Raw genomic sequence first — 20,555 nt, 5'->3', positions numbered from 1 at the left:
CCTGCTGGCCTTACCTGGCCTCGTGCCGCCAAAGGATCCAGCCCCTGCTGGGGGGCTCACGGGGCAGCGGGGTGCTGTGTCAGGCCAGTGGAGGGGTGGAGGGCAGCACTCGGGTGGGGGAGGGTACTCCCAGCTGTCCTCCCCGCCGGCCCCTGCTGTCTCTGCAGCCCCTTGAAACGCCATCTCTCACAGGGGGCGTGGGGGTGGGAGTGTGTTGGCGCAGAATAAGGAGACCGTTTTCCTTTTCGGTGGAGAACAGCTGCCCCCGGGCACAGCCAAGAGGCGGGGCTTCCTGGCAGGTCTGAGAGCTCTGCTAAGGGCAGGTTAGCCCTAGAGAGTCCGGTCCCCTACTCTGTCCTACTGGAGGGCCCATTAATTGCTTTGCTTTTCTTGGCAATTTGTAAGAGCTGACTTTTCACTTGTGTTTTCATGAGAGGGGAAGGAAAAAAAAACAACCCAAACATGTTCTGCAATGACAGTTTTTCCCTCTTGGGTAATCACAATGGAAAAAAGCATTTAAGGCCTTTGGAAACCACACATAAGTGCGGCTCAACGAGGGAGGGGGTGGGGGGGGCATTCATCAGGGACAGCCAGACATGGAGGCAATTCGGCGGCTCCCGTGTAGGGAAACCGTCATTTCGCGTGTATTTTGGGTTCGCTGGCCACAGCATATTTCCATCAGTCCGCCAGTGTTGTGCATCTGACAGGCCAAACGTTTATTGTGGTTGAACCATCTGGGAGGTGGGAGGGCTGCAGCCTTCCCCAGTGGCAGCCCGTAACTACTCGTTTAAAGGAAATTTGTTCGATGTGTTCAAGAACCCACCGCTAAAACACCATTAATAACAGAAGCCTCAGGAGTTCTGAAAGCACACACGCTCCTTTAGCCACCCACCGGACGTGCCTCGCCCAAGACCTCATTTTTTCCTATGCACGGGTGACATTTTCCAACACAGTGAAGCAAAGTTCTGAAGTGGCCCCTTTAATTGGTCCAGAGCCCGGTGTGTATGAACCCAGTGCGGAGAGGAGCTCATTAATTTGCAGCTGGACGCCGTGCCGCCTGTGTCTTTGCTGCGGGAGTAGCGTTGAACAGATCCCTGCATTAGTATGCAGCATGAGCGCCCGTCCTGCGCTGTGAGAGAGAACGCTAGCTTTATTTCAGTTTCCAGCCTTCAGTGACTCAGTGTGGCATCGTGAGTCCGCGGGAACCACTGCTGACCCGCTCCGGCCGTCCTGCTCTGCGTGGGCACCGCGGTTTACAGCCCCATTTTTCTTTCTTACTTCTGTGATTTCCCCTGGCTGAAGGTCTCTTTCCCGAGGAATGTTCTGCCTGACTCTCCAGCAGGGGGGAAACTAGGAATTCAGAATATTATGGATCGAGCTGGGCAAGCCGGAAAGAGCCCTGGAAAAAACCAAGTCCAAGGCTTTGACCTTTCCACGGGGAGGAATGACTTTCCATTTCCCTGAAACCTTAAGATCCTGGGGCTGGGCGTGGAGCACAGTGGAGACTCAAGGACACGGTGGTGAATGGAGTCTGGCTCATAAATTCTGGGCCATCCAGTTCCCTCACGTTTGTCCTGGTGATCTGGTTGCTGCAGGACTGGGGTTCAGAGGGTGTGGGCTAGTAACGGCACGTGTCTGATACCCAGCTAGGTTGGCCTTTCATTACAGGCTTTTCTAGACCCTGAGATTCCTGCTCCAGGAGAAGGCGGCTCTTCCCTCTGGAAACCATAGGGGGAATCCCTGGTCTGGCCCAGCAGCTCCTCATGTGGAGGGATGGTGGCTTGTGTGCCTTCGAATCCCCAGTGCCCAGCACAGTGGCTGGTGATGACTCGGGGCCAGATGACCACGTTGGGAGAGGTCAGAGGTGAAGGGCCATCTCTCATTTATCCACCTTTTTACAACACCCTCTGATACGCAGAGTGTTTCCGCCCGATGTGCTTTGTTTGATCTCTTGTAAGTGCTGCTGTGCCCATTTTACAGGTGAGGAAACCGAGGCTCAGAAGGGTCATGCTTTAGCACCCAGTGCTTTCTCCCGCCGTGTTTCACACATGGGGTCACTGTAGCTCAGAGAGGTCATGATTCGGGTCAACCACAGAGGAAGCACCCTCTTGACCCTGCGTCGTCATGACCCCTCACACTTGTGTTCAGTCCCGTCATCACACACCCGTGCGGTGGTGTTCTGTCCCATCGGCATTTCCTGATCCGGTTCAGGTTCAACAGTGCTCGTATGATCCTTCTCAGTTTGGGTTTGTATGCGTTTTTCTTGCTGCTTTTCTTTTTTTTTTTCCTCCAGAGGGGAAAACAGAATTCCTTTCCTGTTGGTTCTGCAGCTTTTACTTTTCCAAGAGGCCAGAGGGCTCCCAAACTTAGAGCAGATTCCCCGAGACAGGGTTGTGTGCTCTGAGGTTGTGGCTATCTCTGGATGCGATGCTGCGGCCAGTTTCCGGCCCCGTTGTCCAGTCTGCCAGCTGTGCACCTGGGAGGCTCACGATCGGAGACACGAAGTGGAGCCTAGGGCCGCTGGCTGGGTCTGGGGCCTTTTATTCCCCCCTGAACTGGGTACAGCGTCCCTCCCAGTGGCGACTGATGGCCGGTCTGTCCCTGTGGGGAGGGAAGGGGGAAGGCAGCGTTCAGCCTGAGCCTCCAGAGTGAGCTGGTCCGGAATGGGGAGGCCTCGCTCGCCACCCACTCTGGGTTCTCATCTGGGGCTGGGTCTGCTTGGTCTGCGTCTGTCCCCTCCTCTGGCCTGACCTCCTTGGTGTCTCAGGGCTCCTGCGGGCAGGTGAGCTGAAGGCCTGTGGCCCTGGGCTGAGAGGAGCAGGTGGTGTAGGTGGGCCTCTGGCTCGGGTCAGGGTCCCTTCAGCAAGCGTTACAGGGTTGCTTTACCCAGAGGTCTAGAGGCGTATGTCCAGAGAGACGGGCTTGGGTCCTTGGTCCAGACAGAGATCCTCCCTGGAGCTCCTCACGCTGCATACGTCACCCTCTGGATGACTGTCACCTTGAGACGGCTCCCAGGCCAGGTGACGCAGCCACCAGTGGGGCTCTTAAGGGCAGGGACCAAGTTATCCCTCTTTGGCTTCCTTAGAGTGCCTTTCCCTGTTGTGAACTTGGAGAAAGGGGTTCGCGAAATCTCTGAATGCAAGGAGACGTGGGGAGGGTGGCCGCTTGCCTGACTGTCCCGACTGGGGCTCCGGAGAACCCAGCAGGATTCCCGGCCTCTGGCTATGCTCAGGCCTGGACGCAGAGGGAAAAGGGGGGGTTCCAGCCTGTGCAGCCCCCGGGAGCCAGGGAGCAGGCGGGAAGAGCTGCTCGATGTCCTTTCCTTTCTGCAAATTGAAATGAAATTCACAGAACATAAAATGAACCGTTTTTGAAGTGGACAGTTCGGTATTGGATAATCCCTTCACAATGACATGTGAGCACCACCTCCGGCCACTTCCAGAACATTCTCATCACCCCAGAAGGAAACACCCGTCAGTAGCCACTCCCCACCCCTCCCCCAGCACCTGTCTGCCTCTCATCTACTTTCCGTCTCTATGGATTTTCCTATTCTGGGCGTCGCACAACGTGCGACCTTATACGTCTGGCTTCTTTCACAGAAACGGGACACTTTTGAGGCTCATCCACGCTGAAGCAGGGGTCCGGGCCTCGTTCCTTTTTGTGTGAGCGGTGGCACACACACCATCAAATTCACCACCCGAGCCAGTTTTGAGTGTCCAGTTTGGTGGCGGGAAGCACTCACGCCGTCGTGTGACCCTGCCCCTGTCCGTCTCCGGAATGTGCTCAGCTCCCGTCAAGTGAGCCTCTGTCCCCATGAAACACGGACACCCTCTCCGCTGCCCCCAGCCCCCAGTGGCCACCCTGCCACTTCCCGTCTCTGTGAGCAGGGCTCTTCTGGGTGCCTCGTGTCCGTGGAATCCCAGTGTTTGTCCTTCTGTGACCGACTGACTTCACTGAACATGATGCCCTAGAGGTCCAGCCCTGCTGTAGGTTGTAGTTTGTGACTGAACTGCATTGTGTTTTTTTAATTTATTCATTTGTGAGACAGAGAGAGACAGAGAACATGAGCAGAGGGAGGGGCAGAAGGAGAGGGAGAAGCAGGCTCCCCACCAAGCCGGCAGCCTGAGGTGGGGCTACATCCCAGGACCCCAGGATCATGACCTGAGCCGAGGGCAGACGCTTAACCGACTGAGCCACCCAGCAGCCCCTGCATTTTTTTTTTTTTTTTCCTTTTTGGCTGAATCATACTCAGCTGTATGGTTGGGTTGTATTTTGCTTATCCATTCATCTGTCGATGGACGCTTGGGCTTTTTCTGGGCCAGTGAGTTGCTGACTGTGGATGGGACAGTGAAACAGCAAGGCTCAGAGGGCCTGGGGGTCCGGAGGCAGGAGCTGTACCCTTTCTGAGGGGCGTGGCCTTTGATGGTTGCCCCTTTCTGCGCATGGGTTGCCGTTTCCCTCCAGTGGGGTGGAGGCGCTCCCGTGCAGGGAGGCTGTGGGGCTGCAGCGACTGGACGTGTATGTGTGTGCGTGGGTGGGGGGGTGGTGGCTGGCACACTGAGTCGCCGTCTTCCGCCCAGGGATGTGAGGCTTGGTGGTACCTGGCCTTCTGCCCACCTGGGCTCCCCTGTGACACCCACTTGCTAGAAGTTTCTCTCCCTCATGAGGTTCCAATGCCAGCCCCAGGAGAAGGTGGTAGCCATGTGTCTTGCCTCTTGGTGGCTTTCAGAGCACTTGTTGATGCCTGCTGATGGTAGTAGGAGACACACGGCCTCCTGAAGCACTGTCCCCTGGGTCCCTCCTTCAGTGCTCCAGGAAATCAAAGCCAGAGGGATGACATCGGCAGCCTCTTGGGGTGGCTGAGTCAGAGCAGAAAGCCAGCCTGGAATTCACTAAGTCACACTTGCCTTCATTAGGCTAATTAACTTTCGATGTGAATTAGCTTTATGAGCTGATTTCGGAAATGCATTACCATCCCGGGGCCAGCTTGGTGAGCAGAGGTGCCTCAGAAGCTGTGCCGTACATTTCCATATCTGCCAATTAGGCGTGCTTAATTATTAACCTAGGGCTGGGTGGCTAATGAGGGTTTGTGTTCAGCATGCTTTGTTTGAGAATTCTAAGGCTTTTAAAAATTAACCATAATATAGTTAAAATCGTACTAGGAATCCTAAGTTGTGACCTGCGTTGCAGATGACTTGGAATGTAAACTGAGGCAGGGGTTGATTTGTGGACGTTCATGTGGATGGAGAGTGGAGGGGGTGCGTTCCATGTGTACACTGCTGGCCAAGGGCTCATGGTGGGGGTTCACTGGCTAGGCCACCCACAGAATTACCGCCTCCCAGGTGCCCGGGTGACTGAGACCTCCAGGCACCTCTTCTGATAGCCCTCGGCGGTTAGCCCCGCTGCACAGAGGAGAGCACGGGCCCAGAGGGGAACAGGACCGCCCCACGGACACGCAGCTCAGAGACTCAAAGCCGGGCGTTCTGGCCCTGAGACTCCGGGCTCAACTGCCCCTTGAGATGGTTTACCCCACCGCGGACATACTTGGGAGTTAAGTAGGCTTTTGAGAGTCCACCCGGGAGTATAAGCGTTATGTAAACTTTCTTTTCTTATTCTTTTTTTTAAGTGGACGAGCTTGTCCCAGGGTGCACTTGGAGAAAAAACACTTCTGACTTCCCAGCCTTAAGTGGAACCTCCCAAGGCGGCGGTGGCAAGAGTCCTTGTTCGTGCCGGAACGCTTGTGCCCGGGGGCGAGGCGCTCCTTGCTGCCCGGCTGGCTGGCTCTCAGTGCACGGAGCCCATGTGCCCGGGACCCTGTGGGTGACAGGCTTGGCCAGCTCTTCCAGGGGCATCACGGACGGTGATCTGTGTCACCAGGGACCCGGCTCTGCTGTCCCCTGTCTTTACTGCCTTTCCTTGCTGCTTAGGTGTTGGTCACCGAGGGGCACCGAGCTTTGGCAGGCCCCCACGCAGCTGGAGCCAAACAGATGGGGGTTTCAGGAGGTGGAGGTTTTATTTTTAGCCCCACAGCCTCTGTCACTATGGAGATACCAAGCTGGGGACCCACGAGGCTTCATGCTTCTCCTGCCAGCGAGGGGAGAGGGTCCTTTTTCCTTCCTGGAACTTGGTTCCCTGGGCAGCCTCAGCTTCTCCAAGACCTCAGTCTGTGTGTGTATGTGTGTGTGTGCGTGCACGCGTGTGTGTGTGTGTGTGTGTGTGTGTGTGAAAGAGACAGACAGACAGACAGGCAGACGCTGCTACTGCTGCTCACGGAAGGATAAGAATGCGCTCTGGGGCCCACCCGGCGTGGGGGCCAGCGTCCACAGCCACCCGTGTTCGGGTGGATGGCAGCAGGAGACCCGAGGCTCCACGTGCCCTGTGCTGTGTGACCTTGGGCAGGTTGCTCCCTCTCCCTGGGCTTTCTGCGTCCTCACCTGACAGGTTGGGAATCTGGTGACGTAATCGACTGGGGGCAAACTTTGTGGCTACAGTGAGGTTTGAATGCCATGAGTGTGTGAGTGTGTGTGTGCGTGTGTGTGTGTGAGCGTGTCCAGTCCGTGTGACGCCAAGGTCACCCTCCGTAGATCATCCAGGGTTTTTCCTGCTCCCTCATCTTGTTCCTTTTCCCTGTCCTTTGGCTTCTCCATTCGAAGGTGGAGAAAGAGGAGGTCGGAGGGAAAAAGCATTTGGTCCTTTCTGTACATTATCATAAAAGCTGTATCGAGGGAGGTTGAAACCTACCCCTCACCCACGACCGATGTGCCGTCCGCAGAGTTGATGAAAATACTCTCTTCTGTTCCAGGGCGAATATGCCGCCTTGCCTCCGGTGGAAAGGGGCACTTGTTGCCTTAGCTCCGTCGCTGTGGTGGTCGTAAGCGAGCCGCCGAGGGGCTGAAGCTTTTGTCCAGAGTCGCGCAGCGTGTGGCACTGGGGCTGAGACTAGTCTCTCTCGACTCTCCAAGCGGCACCCTCTCCGCGGCTGCACACGGGATCGCGGAGGTCAAGTGGGCACGTGCCCTGCTTTTCAGAACCCTCCTTTTCAGATCTCAGGCTTGGCTATTATGCAAAAATCGGAAATTATGAGCGTTGATGAGGGTATGGGGAGATGCGAAGCCTTGTGCGCACTGGTCGGTGAGTGACGCGGGCAGCTGCTGAGGCCAACAGCCTGGGGGTTCCTGAAACGGTGAGACAGTTGCCCCGGGACCCAGTGGTTCCAGCACTGAGGGCGGGGACCTGAGCAGGTGTTTGTACGCCATGTTCCTGGCCTCACTGTGCACAGCCAGAAGGTGGGAACACCCCAGCTGTCCATCAGCCGATGTGGGGACAAACGTGGATCTCCAGCCAGTGGAATATCACTTGGCCATAAAAAAGGAGGGGAGGGCGCCCGGGGGGCTCAGCTGAGCAGCCACCTCCTGATTTCGGCTCAAGCCGTGATCTCAGGGTCGTGAGATCAGCCCCTCGTCGGCCTCCGCGCTCAGCCCAGAGTCTGTGTGAGATTCTCTCTCCCTCTGCTTTTTTGCTCTTTCAAGCAAATCAGCCTTTTTTAAAAAGATTTTATTTATTTGACAGAGAGAGGCACAGCAAGAGAGGGAACACAAGCAGGGGGAGTGGGAGAGGGAGAGGCAGGCTTTCCACTGAGCAGGGAGCCTGATGCGGGGCTCAATCCCAGGACCCTGGGATCATGACCTGAGCTGAAGGCAGACGCTTAACCGACTGAGCCACCCAGGCCCTCCTAAAGAGATCTTTTAAAAAAAAAAAAAAAAGAGGTGTTTCTGACACACGGTACAATGTGGGTGAAGCTCAGAAGTATAAAGGTGGGTGAAAGGAACCCCACAAAAGAACAGTATTGTGTGGTTCTACTTGTACGCGGAGCCCAGAGTGGGAGCGTTTACAGAGACCGGAAGTCGAACGGTGGTGACCGGGGTCTGGAGGAGGAGCTAGTGTTCAGTGGTACAGAGCTTCTGTTTGTGGCGATGAAAATGTTCTGGAAATCGTGGTGGTGGTTGCACACCACTGAATGTCCTGAGTGGCGCACTTAAAAATGATTAAAATGGCAGGGAGGAAGGAAAAAACAAGAACAACCCTAATCAGGCTTGTCTTGGCATCTCAGGTGAGACTTGGGCTGGGTCCCACCTTGCTTTTACTTTCAGGGAGCACAGAGCTTCCCCCCAGCCGAGGCCTCCCAGCTCAGTGGCAAGCCTGTGCACTGGTCCCCCTGCTCTCTGGGGAGGGTGTTCCTGGCAGTTAACGGCCAAGCCTGGTCCCCATGTGTGCATGACATCCGTCTCTATGGAACACTTGTGCACCTGACGTCGGGCATGTCCTTTTATGGCTCTGCTTGCTCTCAATGTGAGTGGAAAGATAAATACCTTTTCAGAGAGCAGATGCCATCTGCCCAGGGTCCCTGGCGTCCACAGCTGCAGAGCGAGTGGGAGCCGGCTCTGCCGAGGGCAGGTGCAGCTGCAGCCCCCGGGGGAGTGAGGCGGGGGTGTGTGGAGGAATGGGGACCCCGCACACGGTTGAGGCCCCGTGCAGACAGTGTGGGTGTGTGGCCCTGCCACGGACCTGCCGGGAGCACCAAGTGGGTCACCTGGTCTCACCCAGCTTCTGTTGGCTCACCTGCCTTTTGGGTGGCTATGAGATTTCTAGGAGAATGTGTGCCTCGCACGGTGCCCGGTGCCTCAAGGAGCTTGGCGAGCCTGTGATTCACCCTTGCTGTGGCCTGCCGAGCTGCCGGGATCCTGGGTCTCTACCAGGGAGAGGTCGCAGGCTTCCCAGAGTTCGGGCGGCGCAGCAGAGGTGCGGCTGGCTGGGAGGGTGAGGCCTGTGCCCTGGACAGAGGGGGCGATGTGATTGGAGGCGGTCCAGGCCACACCAAGCTCCCCCTGTTCCTCTTGGAGCCTCCTGCTGTAGGCAAAGCCCAGGCTGCTTCTCTGTCGTTGTAGTTGATTCTTGGGGCTGCGTAAGGCGCACCGTGGGGCTTGAAACACGGAAACTTCTAGAGGTCAGAAGGCCACGTGAAGGGTGTAGGCAGCATTGGCTCCTTCTGGAGGCCCTGGAGGAGAATCTAGTCCAGGCCTCGCTCCTAGCTGCTGGTGGTGGCCAGCCATCCTCGGTGTGGCTTGACTCGCAGACACACGACTCCCGTCTCCACCTCTGTCTCCATGTGGCTGTCCTCCCTGTCTGTGTGTATCTCTGGCTGTCTTCTTGTGAGGACACCAGGCATATTGGGTCAGGGCCCCCCTTGTCCAGTGTGACCTCATGTTAACTAAGGTATCTGTAAAGATCCGATTTCCAAATAAGGTCACATTTTGAGATTCCAAGAAGAACATGAATTTTGGGGGGCACCCCTTCAGCCCAGGGTGGTCTCCATACCCGTTGAAGGAATGAGGGAATGACCAGGGACAGCCATTCAGGTGTGTCTGCTCAGATGTGTGGGTACAGAAGGTAGGGACATCCCTGTTGACCTGGGTGTGTGAGAGGGTGGCTCCAGGATCACCCTGTTCTCCCCAGCATACCCTCCGACCCTCCCCTCTCCACCCTGAGTTGGGCACCCTGGCTGCCTCCTGACTCAGGCCCCCTCCTAGGTAGCAACAAGAAGAGTGTTTATTATAGGGAAAGTCCTACACACCGGGGGTTCTCTGCTTTTTTCTGCCCAAGATCTCAAAGCTCGCTTTGTTTCTCTCCCCTCCCCTTGAAGCCAAGAAAGGCTGTAGGGGTGGCCTGTGGCCTTGGGCAAATCCGCTCACCTCTTTGAACCCGTTTCCCCCTGCAGTTGAAGGAGGCTGAGCTGGGTGGCTCTGAAGGGCTCTTGCGCTCTATGATCATTTCTGTTCTACTGCGGAGGAAATTCCGGGCTAGGAAGGCACGCCTTTGGGCTCCCCAAGAGGCAGGACCCATTTGCAGATGTTCCTGAGTCTTCTCTGCCGCCTCCTGTAGGAAGCCCTCTGTGATTCATCCAATTCACATGTGGTTCCTGCAGTCCTCACTGTGCCCTGTGCGTGACACATGAAATCACAGACACTAGCTTGCTGTTCAGATGGTGTGCGTGCATATGCGCGTGTGTGTGCATGTGTGTGTGTGCGCGTGCATATTATACTGGGTTATGGACCAGTCTCAGAAACATAAGCCGAAGATTATTTACTAGGAAATGTGCTAAGAGCAGAAAGAGGGAAAGCCATACTATGTTGCTTTCAATAGAGCCCAGAAAAGCATTTGATAAAGTTCAACATCCCTTCCTCTTAATAACCTAGAGACTGAGGGGTAGACACGAGATCGCAGTGTGACAAAGGACATCTCCAATCCATAGCGACATACTCCTTAATAACGAAACACTGTGGCAGGATCTTGCAAAGTGTGTTCGAGGGGCACAGGACGCTATCGCAGACTGTGTCATGACAGTGTCTAGAAGCCGCCGCTGGGAGAGGCGTCCCTCTGAGACACGCTCACCCCCTGCCATCGGTATTGAATATCTCGGTAGACCGAAGGCAGGCCAACGGGCTGGGAAAAGGAAATGGAGCTCCTGGAACTCCTGGAAGGGAGCTTGGAGAATTAATGTTTTGAAATGCATATAGTGTTCACCTTAAGTTTTCCGTAGTGGACACACTGAAAGGAATTAGAAGTAGTGAGACAGCGTGGCGGCCAACTCCCAGAGTAGGTGTGTAACTGCCATCACTTTCCTAGGTGCCAGAGGTCACAGATGGGAAGATTGATGGGAAAAAGCACTTTAGGCCCTGGCTTGGGTGTCCACACCCTGGTTAGAAAGACGAGTAACGGCCAGGCCGTCTCAGGCAGCTCCTGCCTCTGCTTTGCCTCCTTGGAGCCCAGAATCCCAGGGGGATTGTAGGGACAGTGATGCAGTGCAGAGCCTTCCAGATCCCTGCTGGGGTCAGGTCAAGGCTGTTCCATGGGGCTGAGCTTCCCATCCACTGTTGGGGTGATGGAGGGTATGGCCTGGAGTCAGGACCCCGGGGTCCCAAGTCTGGTGTTCCCACTTTGTGTCTGGGGGGGTTTAGGCTGAGCTCCCTGGAGCTGAATTTCCGTGTTGGTGACAGAGGGACCCCAGCGCCATCCTCGCACACTTCTGGGGAATCTCTGAGAATGTCTTGAGCCCCTTTGCATGTCATTTGGCTCTTGTTACAAAGGCTAGAGGCCATTGTCTTAGGCTCAGCACTGATCCTGGGCTGGGGACGCAACGTGTGGAAAGAGGACCTCAATATGTTCTCAAAGATGGGCGCTTAGGGTCACCTGGTCCGCTTGTCTCACATCCCCGCCTGGCCATCCCCAGGGTGGCTGGTGAGCAGAGTCTGGGTGCCGGAAGCCCTGTGAGAAGCCAGAGCACAGATGAGGCCACACGTGGTCATTCGGATGAGGTCACCTCGTGAGCTTTGGGGCCGAGGTGGTCTTCCTATGGCCCGGTAATGCTCCTGCTCCTTCTCGAAGCCGCTTCTTGACTCCCTTTGCTGAACGGGGGACATTAGGTATAATTCAGTCTCTGAGGGATGGCTGACTCGCTCTCAGGTTGGCCCCACGAGGATGCAGATGGAGCTTGGCCACGGGGGCAGGACTGCTCAGAGGGGTGGGCCGGGCCGCGGCTCCCACCGGCTCCCACTAATTCCTTGCTAGGTAGCCTTCCCTTTTGCTGCTCTCTTTTCCTTTTCTCTCCTCGGTGTGGTTTTGCTGCTGTTAATTTTTTGCCTTAGTTTAGCCATGGTGGTTGTACGAGCCCCTGTGAGGCCAGTGTAACTTTCTAAGGACTGAAGTTCTTGGGTTCTGTGACAGCTTTGTCCTGGCAGCCCGGTGGCCTTACGCTGCTGGTCAGCCAGCTTCTAAAGGGTCAAGGTTGCTGCCCGCTGGCAGACGGGGTCGTGGAGGTTAATAGGGCAAGAGCTCCCAAGCTGGGTTTGCACCAGTCCCTGGGGAGCTTTTAAAAAGTGTTATTGCCTCCCTGGAAACTGATGGCTTTTTGATCTACTTTCTGATTCTTTAGTAGGAGTATGTGGTTCATGCAATTAAAAGGTAGACTGGAATATGGTCTTAAAAATATTTTAAAACCGTTTAGACCACCCGTTATTTTTTTTGCATTCTGCTATATCAAAAGAAATGATAAATGTTGGCTTTTAAAAAGATATATAGTTACTTCATTTTAAATTAAAAAAACTCTCATTTAATAAACTTCCCTTTAAAAACAAATTAGTTTAAGTCATCTCTATACACAGTGTGGGGTTTGAACTCACAACCCTGAGATCAAGAGTCTCAAACTCTTTCAAATGGGCCAGCCAGATGCCCCCCCCCTTTTTTTAAGATTTTATTTATTTATTCATGAGAGACAGGGAGAGAGAGAGAAACGGAGGCAGAGGGAGAAGCAGGATCTCTGCTGGGCGGGGAGTCCGCTGTAGGACTTGATCCCAGGACCCCAGGATTATGACCTGAGCTGAAGGCAAATGCTCCTGAGCCACCCAGGTGCCCATCAGATGCCCTCTTGTCCGGTAAACTTCTAACAGCAACTTAGCCGTGCTGTCCGTGGTGTATATCTTCCTCTAATGAGTCTGCTTTTTCTACCAAGGTAATCAGTTATCAGCCATGGTGTTTCCACTCTCTTCCTTTCCTAACAACTCAAGACTCACAGCTTTCTAGTCTTCAAAGAACATTTATAATTTTTCAGATGCTTTTCTTCACTATTCTTTCACTTAATCATCTACTTATTTTTTTATTTATTAAAAAATTACAAAACGCACACAAAAAATTGTATGTGACATTATGCCAGGCATTAGCCACATTTTAAAAATAAATTAGGTAAGTTTTTGATTTATGAGAACTTAAAACTCATTGGTTATGGGGCGCCTGGGTGGCTCTGTGGGTTAAAGCCTCTGCCTACGGCTCAGGTCATGATCTCAGGGTCCTGGGATCGAGCCCCGCATCGGGCTCTCTGCTCTGCAGGGAGCCTGCTTCTTCCTTTCTCTCTGCCTGCCTCTCTGCCTACTTGTGATCTCTGTCTGTCAAATAAATAAATAAAATCTTTTAAAAAACCCCCATTCATCGGTTACAATGAAATAGTAAAAGAGAGGACGGAACCGCTGGCCGGCTCAGTCAGTCAACTCAAGGTTGTGAGTCTGAGCCCCACATTGGGCGTGATGGTCAGTTAAAAATAAAAGTAAAACAAAATAGAGGATAAAGGCCATACTTGATATGAAAACCATTGTTTGGATTCACAAAGACCTTACACTTGGTACCAAGCTGACGTGTTTGTAGTCTGGTCCGCGGTTTCCCTGTTCTGCTCCCCAGGGGTGACTCCCCTCGCTACGTCTTGTGCATGTGTGTACTCTTTTGGGAAGATTCTCTGCATAGACAAATATATGTTACTTCGGAAAAAACCGCACACAGATGGCTGCCTACCGCTGGGCTCCTGCTGTTTGGACTTAACAATTGGTAAATCGTGGCGGTGGTCCTCTGTTGGCTCACTTAGCTTGCCCAGGCCTTTTTAACAATGGGCTTTGTGGAGGAATCGTGGTTAGTTACATCCGTTTCACGGAATTTTGTATTGTAATGGCCGGGGCGGCCGCAGCGAGTCTCCTAGCTGGTACGGAGGTATTCGCGCCAACACCCTCTCCTGTCCGCGCATCGCGTTCCCAGAAGTCGAGCTGCTAGGTCGAGGAGTGTTTTCCTTGTTTCCCGTAGCTGCTGCTAGAGTGCTCTCCATAAGGGTGGTACCGATTTACACTCCCACTTACAGTGTGTAAGTGCGAGGCGGTGGTTTTTAACCTCAAAACCCCAGGCAAGGAAGAGCTTTTAAGTAAAATGAAAATCTGGAGAAAACCGTGTGAGAGCCTTTTCCACCGCAAAGGGCGGCTCCAGCAGAGTTCCTGGCACAGCCGGTTAAGGACGCCGGTTCCCATTAGGTGCCCACTTGTACACGGCAGGGCAGGGGGCCCTTGATTCCTCCGGGCAGGTGGGGCCTTCCCGGGGTGGGGGATCGCCCCCTCCTCTGTCAGCTTGTCCATTACCAAGGATCTGAGAAGCACCAGATGCTTTAAAAATGACACCAGGCGGGCGCCTGGGTGGCTCAGTGGGTTAAAGCCTCTGCCTTCGGCTCAGGTCATGATCCCAGGGTCCTGGGATCAAGCCCCACATTGGGTTGTCTGCTCCTCAGGGAGCCTGCTTCCTCCTCTCACTGTCTGCCTCTCTGCCTACTTGTGATCTCTGTCTGTCAAATAAATAAATAAAATCTTTAAAAAAAAATGACACCAGAACCTGTAAAATTACAAAATAATTTTGCTAAAGTAAGGACATTATTTATTTTTTTAAAAGATTTTATTTATTTATTTATTTGACAGCGAGAGACACAGCGAGAGAGGGAACACAAGCAGGGGGAGTGGGAAGGGGAGAAGCAGGCTTCCCGCTGAGCAGGGAGCCTGATGCGGGGCTCGATCCCAGGACCCTGGGATTATGACTTGAGCCGAAGGCAGATGCTTAACGACTGGGCCACCCAGGTGCCACAGGACATTTTTAAAGAGCTATACGACCCACAGATGTTTTAAGGGGTACAGAGGGTAACACATTTCTGCGAGGGATGGTGGTGATGTTTCCACAAATGGTTAAGATGTTAAATTTTGTGTCCTCTGTGATTAACCACATACACAGAAAAGCAAGCGTTCTCTCTCGTGAAGAGGACACTAAAAAATAGGAAAGACCTAATCTAAGAATGAAAAGAGAATATATGGGGCTTTTTGAACAGTTTGCTTCATTAACCGTGTTCTCATGTCACCTTGAACTGGCAAGAGCTTGATGGTGGTCGGTGCTGACCTCCCACTGGGGTGTGAGAGCCAGTCTGGAGGGTGGGAGACAGAGACCTCGCTGGGGACAGAGCTCGGCGGGGCCTGTAAGGGCTCTGTGGTCCCTGAAAAGATCCCGTCTCTGACATGAGGGCCTGAAGCTGACCTCTCCCATCTTGAGGTGCTGTCTTGGAAATGATACAAGAAGCTTGTCCCTGGCCTGCTGCTGGCTGTTTTCTGAGCCTGGTATGAACGCCGCTGGCAAGCAGGGACTGGGTGCAATCTTTGTCACCATACTCTTGTGCCCCCAGTGGCTCCGATAACGTTTGCAAAAAGAGCATTGGCCTTGTCCCACCTAGCTGGGGAGGGGAGTCGACGTCTGTCTGAGAACGCTCGGAGGCACTGAGTAGTTGCTAGGGCTCCAGGGATCTGACCCATGTGGAAGAGCATCCCGGAGAGGTCGCCTAGCTTTTTGCACTGTCCCCTTTTTGCACTGTCCCCAGCCTGAAGTGCTGGGGTGTGACCAGTCGAGCCTCTGCTATTAGAGATTGTGCGCGCAAGCTGACTCATGCAGGCAACACTGCTTCGGTGGAAAATGGGCCTCGTGACGTGTCTGGCCGTGGCTCCTTGGTCCATGTGTGGGTCTCTGGTCCTCACCCTGCTTGCAGAGAGCGAAGCCCGCGTCCCAGGAAAGAGCAGGCCCCTGGGTTGGTTCTGAGACCGCAGAGAGCCCCCTGAGAGGGGCCAGCATGTCCTGGCCACCCTGGGACTGGGCGACCCATTCGAGGTCCCTTTGAGCCACAGTCTCAGCCACGCTGCACAGCTCAAACTCCGATTCCAGGAGGCGAGGAGGCTGCATGGCTACCCGGGCCCTGAACACCCTGTCTGGGGCGTTTTAGGTCTTAGAGGGTTAAAGAGCAGTGAAAGAGCCCAGAGCGCTGTGGGTTCATGGTTGACGGAAACACAGCCCCACCTTCCCTACGGTGCACCCATCTGAAAGCCTCTGTCACAGCTCGAAGCCACCACGGGAGGCCACCCAGACACCTGTGACGAGTTTCCATTTGACTCATGTTCGTCAGGAAGGTGACATGACCTCCAGATTCGCAGGCCGCTGTGATCCCGGAGCTGACCCAGCTCCGCGGGTAGGCAGCGAGCATACGCCTCCGGTCAAGAAAGTCGTTACTTTTGAACAGACTCCAAACAGTACTTTTTTGCTTTTACTAAAATTGAGCAAATAATAATAAAACAGCCCACCTGACACCCTGTATTTCGTTGTTTGTTTGTATTTTTTTTAAGATTTTATTTGACAGAGAGAGAGAGATCACAAGTAGGCAGAGAGGCAGACAGAGAGAGAGAGAGGAGGAAGCAGGCTCCCTGCTGAGCAGAGAGCCCGATGCGGGGCTCGATCCCAGGACCCTGAGATCATGACCTGAGCCGAAGGCAGAGGCTTAACCAATGACCACCCAGGTGCCCCACCCCTGTATTTCTTTAAAAAAAAGGAAAACATTTAATGCCAACCCAGAAATTCAGCTTGGTATCACAATTCAGCAGAGCTCCATGGACAAAAGGAAGAAGTTCTCACTCAGGCAAGGTGCAGGCCACCATCCTCTGTCCTCCTGGAACCATGACCCCGAGCCCTGGTGGGACACCCACCACCCCTGAGGGTGACAAAGCTTCAGCAGAAGCAGCTTCAGACGCTGCTGCAGCCCCACGGGATCCTGGAGAAGCCCCCTCCTCCCCCACAAAAGTGGCTGCAGAGTTGAGTGGTCTTGCCGAGCGAAGTCTTGCCTGGAGCCCTCGAGGCCTGAAGGCATCCTTGATGAATGGAAGGGAGACTTACTATCGGTGCTCAGTCCAGACACAGCAGAGTGCGGGAGTTTGAGAGCGCTGCGCCCAGCCTACAGGGGCTGAGACTCGGGCTGTGGACCCCTCTCTAGGGTCCCCTCTTTGGTTGGGAGCGAGCCGGGCACGGGGCCGAGGGATGAGCCTCCATCAGGACCAAGGCCAGGCACGTGTCTGACAATAGTTACTGCATCGCCTCAACAGCCCATCGGTGGTAGGGTGGGTAACTTGCTTCCACCGTCATCGTGTGCTGCTGTGGAGGAGGAATTACTCAGGAGCTCACCGCAACCGAGAGCCAGTGGGGCTACAGCAGGAGGGGACGGCTCTCGGGGCAAGCTCGGTCTCCTCCTGCTGCCTCCTGCCCGAACACCGAGTCCTTTCCATGGAGACTGCAGGGAGCATTCCCTGAGAGCTCTTAGCAGGGAAGCGCTGGTTTCTCAGCATGAGCCAGGATGTTTCTCAGTTGGTGAGAGCTCTGGCGCCTGGTGGATTTCCCTCTTTGCTGTGCCTACCAGGAAGCACACAGCTGAAACTGTTACTCATTTGCTTATAGATTGTCCTCAGGAGTCTTAGGATAGGTTTTCTCCTTCCTTTTTGGCTTCTTTCTTTACTCTTCTAGTGCTGTGGGGAGGCGAACCTAGGTTGTAGGGTTGTTGGAAGCATGTGGTATGAGTGGAGCTTGGATCCTGAAGATGCCCTCATGGTGTGTTCCGCACGTGATTGCTGGGTGCGGACCGGTGGGTATCTGACCTCTCTGAAATGCTAACTAGGTCGGTGACGCTGAGAGGGTCAAGATCAGGCCTGGGCCCGATTCTCTTGTGCGTCCTTCACGTGTTTGATCCGTAGTAACGGTTTGGTGAATGTGTTAGTTAGCGTAAGTAACGCTAGCTGCTATAACAAGCAGATATAATCATCTCAGGGGCTCATCCCAGTAAAGGCTTGTTATCAGTCTTGCAGTTGACTTGAATGCTCTGGGGATGGCCTCCGTGCAGTGACTTGGGAGTCCAGCATCCTTTCCTATGCTGTTTCTGCCACCCCCTGGGGTTCCCTTGGGGTCCTCCACTGGACCTGGCAGTCAGCTGGTGAGGGCATTGAGGATCACTTGGGCATTTTAGGGGTCTGGCTTGGAAGGAGTGTATGTGCCCCTACTCACAGAACTCCTCTCCCAGTCCCAACTTGAATCTGGGGGCTCTAGTTGTCATTTAGGTAGAGGAAAATGGACCAAGCCAGAGTGGCACAGGAAGCACTAGGGAAGGAATGAACCGTGAAGGACACAGAGCTGAGAGCAGGTTCTTGGGGCAGAGCTGGAGGAGTGTGTGTGCCTGCCTTGTCAATCTCGGTGTCGGCCCTCTGGCTTGTGTTCAGTGTTCTGGATTATGTTTCCACCCTCCCTCCTGCCAAAACTAGAAGGTTGCAGCATGTTGGGGCTGGATGGGGAAGCCCCTTAGAGGTCAGCCTCCTCACTGGACACATGATGAAAGGGATCCTGGAGGTGGGAACTGACCCAGCCAGAGTCAGCCCAGCGAGAACTCTGGTCTCAGCCCCACCCCTGGGGTCACTCCCCCTGCATGCACGCGGGGAGGTCTCTGTGCCCAGTGTACACACCCCTGCTCTGGACAGGACGGTCGAATCCATCAACAGAAGGCCTGGCTGCTCTGACAGATGGTTGGAGAGACCCCAGCCTTCACAGCCGCTGTTTGATTTCAGCATGTGTTCCGCTGGGATTTGGGGAGGAGAAAAGGAGTCTCCTCCTGGGACTTACTCAGACGCTGTCTTGTCCTGGTGACCCACCTGTGAGCACGTGAAGGGCCTCCGTCCGTCTCACCTTAGGAACAGGCATTTCCTGCAAAGCCATCGGAGATCCCGGCCACTGTGTCAGTCACCCCTCACTGCGACACAGTGCCCCCCAACTTGGGGGCTTAAAATAGCAATCGTTTTATCTCCTTACCACATGGCAGTTTGGGTGGGGCTTGGTGGGGACAGCTCATCTCTGCTCCGCTGGTGTGAGCCCTGACAGCTTGCCTGGGTTGTGAGATCCACACCCGCGGTCCCCCCCCCACCATGGCTCATCTGTCGGGGCTGCCACTTGGCTCTGCTGGCTGGAGCTCTTGGCTGGGTGGGTGGTTCCCCTCCTCATCACTGCTCCCCACGGCTGGCTTGGGCTCCTCACAGGGGATCTCCAGAGAGCTGGGCTTCCTCCATGGCGGCTGCTCCCCCCCCAGAGCACAAACGCAGATGTGCACAGGCCTCCGCCGCTGCCGCCTCTTTTTAATTTAGTTTTTTATTGTAGTAAAATACACGTAACATAAAATTGACCGCTGTAACATAAAATTGACCACTGTAGCCACCTTTAAGTGTCTGGTTGGTCCCATTAGGTGCCTTCGCCCACCCTACCCCGCCCCATCCTCGCCTCCAGAACTCAAAGTCTTGCAAGGCTGAGGCTCCTCTGTCCCTGCTGCACAACTCCTCGTCCCCCTCCGCCAGCCCCACCCACCCTTCCACTCTTTGTCCTTGCAAACGGGACTCCTCAGGGCACCTTAGGGAGGGGGAACCACGCAGTATTTATTCATCTGTGGCTGGCTTGTTTCGCGCAGCACAGTGTCCTCTGGGCTCATCCAGAAGGGTCTTCCTTTTGAAGACTGAGCACTACCCCACTGTGTAGGGACCACGCTTTGTTCCTCCATTCATCCGGGGATGCACCCTTTCTTGGGTTGTGCCCCCCATTTCCTACCGTGAACAGAGGTGTGCAGATATCTGTTGGAGCCTCTGTGCCTCCAGTTCTTAGCCAGCCCTTCCCCACCGCGTGGGCCCGAACCTGGCACCGTGCTACCTCCAGCCCGCTCTGTTGGTTGGAGCAGGTCTTGGGGCCAGATGAGGCTCAGGGGGCCGGGACTCTGCAAGGCAGCGGCTCCCTGGGGCCGGCGCGGTTACCACCCACCACAACCAGGCCCGGGACAGATCTCTGCAGCAGAGGCAGGTGGGCCCGCCCGCACAGCTCCCCCAAGGCCCGGCTCCCCTCTGGGACCCGTGGCCCAGGCGTGCAGAGGCGTGGTTCTGCTGGAGGAACTCCACGGCGGGAGGCGGCGGCAGCGGCGGCGACGCTCACTGTCTATTTTGTATCGCTGATGGCTGGGCCTCCTATTATATAATCTGTTATTCTGCGCCGCACCAGGCCCTGGTTACTTGTCAGAAGTTTCTAGAAGCCAGCTGTATCAGCTCCAGGCAACTGGGGGTGCTGCCTGTCCCTCATAGTATTAGTCACTCTGTACTTAGCTAAATTTAACTTTTTATCATCCAAATGATATTTTTGTGGGCTTGGAATTTTACATAATGCTACCAACTGCTGCGGGCTAAGAATTTCTCCTTTTTGGTGTGTGTGTGTGTGTGTGTGTGTGTGTGTGTGGTTTTCTCCCCCGTGAACTTTTGCACGCCCAAGGAAGCATTGTTCCGTTTCTCCTCCCTGATCTGCCTTCCCAGGTCCGGGAAGATGCTTCCTTGGGCTCTGCTTTGCCTTTTGCCAGCCGGGAGGAAAATTGCCCCTAACAGGTTTCTGATGGGCCTGCTAATGCTTCCTTCCTCGCTCGAGGGCTCTCAGCGTTGAAGGTCCTTGAGGGTTTCCCTGCTGCCTCCACAGCCTGGGATTCAGAGAAGGGAGCTCAGCTCCGGAGTAGAGAGTCTGTTGAGAAAGCAGAGAGAAGGATCCGGAAGAAGGGTGTTGGGGGGTGGGGGAAGGGACAAGAAATAAAAAATCCAGTGACTGTGTCCGTCTCCCAGTGTGGGGTCCGAGAGGCCCGCACCTCCTTTGTGCCTGTGGGTGGGCGGGTGTGGGGAGCTCAGCTGCTCTCTCGCAGCCCGGGAAGAAGTCCGGGCTGCAGGCGTTGGAGCAGGGATATCCGGCATCTCCTCACACAGGGGCCTGGAGCCAGAGGCCAGGGCGCGGGG

General features: G+C 54.8%; 1 protein-coding gene across 5 annotated transcripts in view; it reads left to right on the top strand.

Moving 5' to 3' along the window:
- The first annotated feature begins 6,228 nt into the window (after nt 1-6,228).
- PITPNM2 (phosphatidylinositol transfer protein membrane associated 2) overlaps nt 6,229-20,555 on the top strand; it is a 121,283-nt gene continuing 106,956 nt past the window's right edge. For 2 of the 5 annotated variants that reach the window (XM_032310648.1, XM_032310645.1), the window contains exon 1: nt 6,230-7,131. In XM_032310648.1, the coding sequence (XP_032166539.1) occupies nt 7,062-7,131 (70 nt within the window). In that variant the 5' untranslated portion in view covers nt 6,230-7,061. Of the gene's footprint in view, nt 7,132-7,164; nt 7,184-20,555 lie in introns of those variants that run through there. The other 3 variants (XM_032310646.1, XM_032310649.1, XM_032310647.1) reach the window with 3 other exon arrangements.

The sequence above is a fragment of the Mustela erminea genome, chromosome 13 (assembly GCF_009829155.1).
Source record: "Mustela erminea isolate mMusErm1 chromosome 13, mMusErm1.Pri, whole genome shotgun sequence".
Taxonomy (NCBI): Eukaryota; Metazoa; Chordata; class Mammalia; order Carnivora; family Mustelidae; genus Mustela; species Mustela erminea.
Note: the sequence above shows the minus strand (reverse complement) of the source record. Positions and strands in the feature narration are given on the sequence as shown.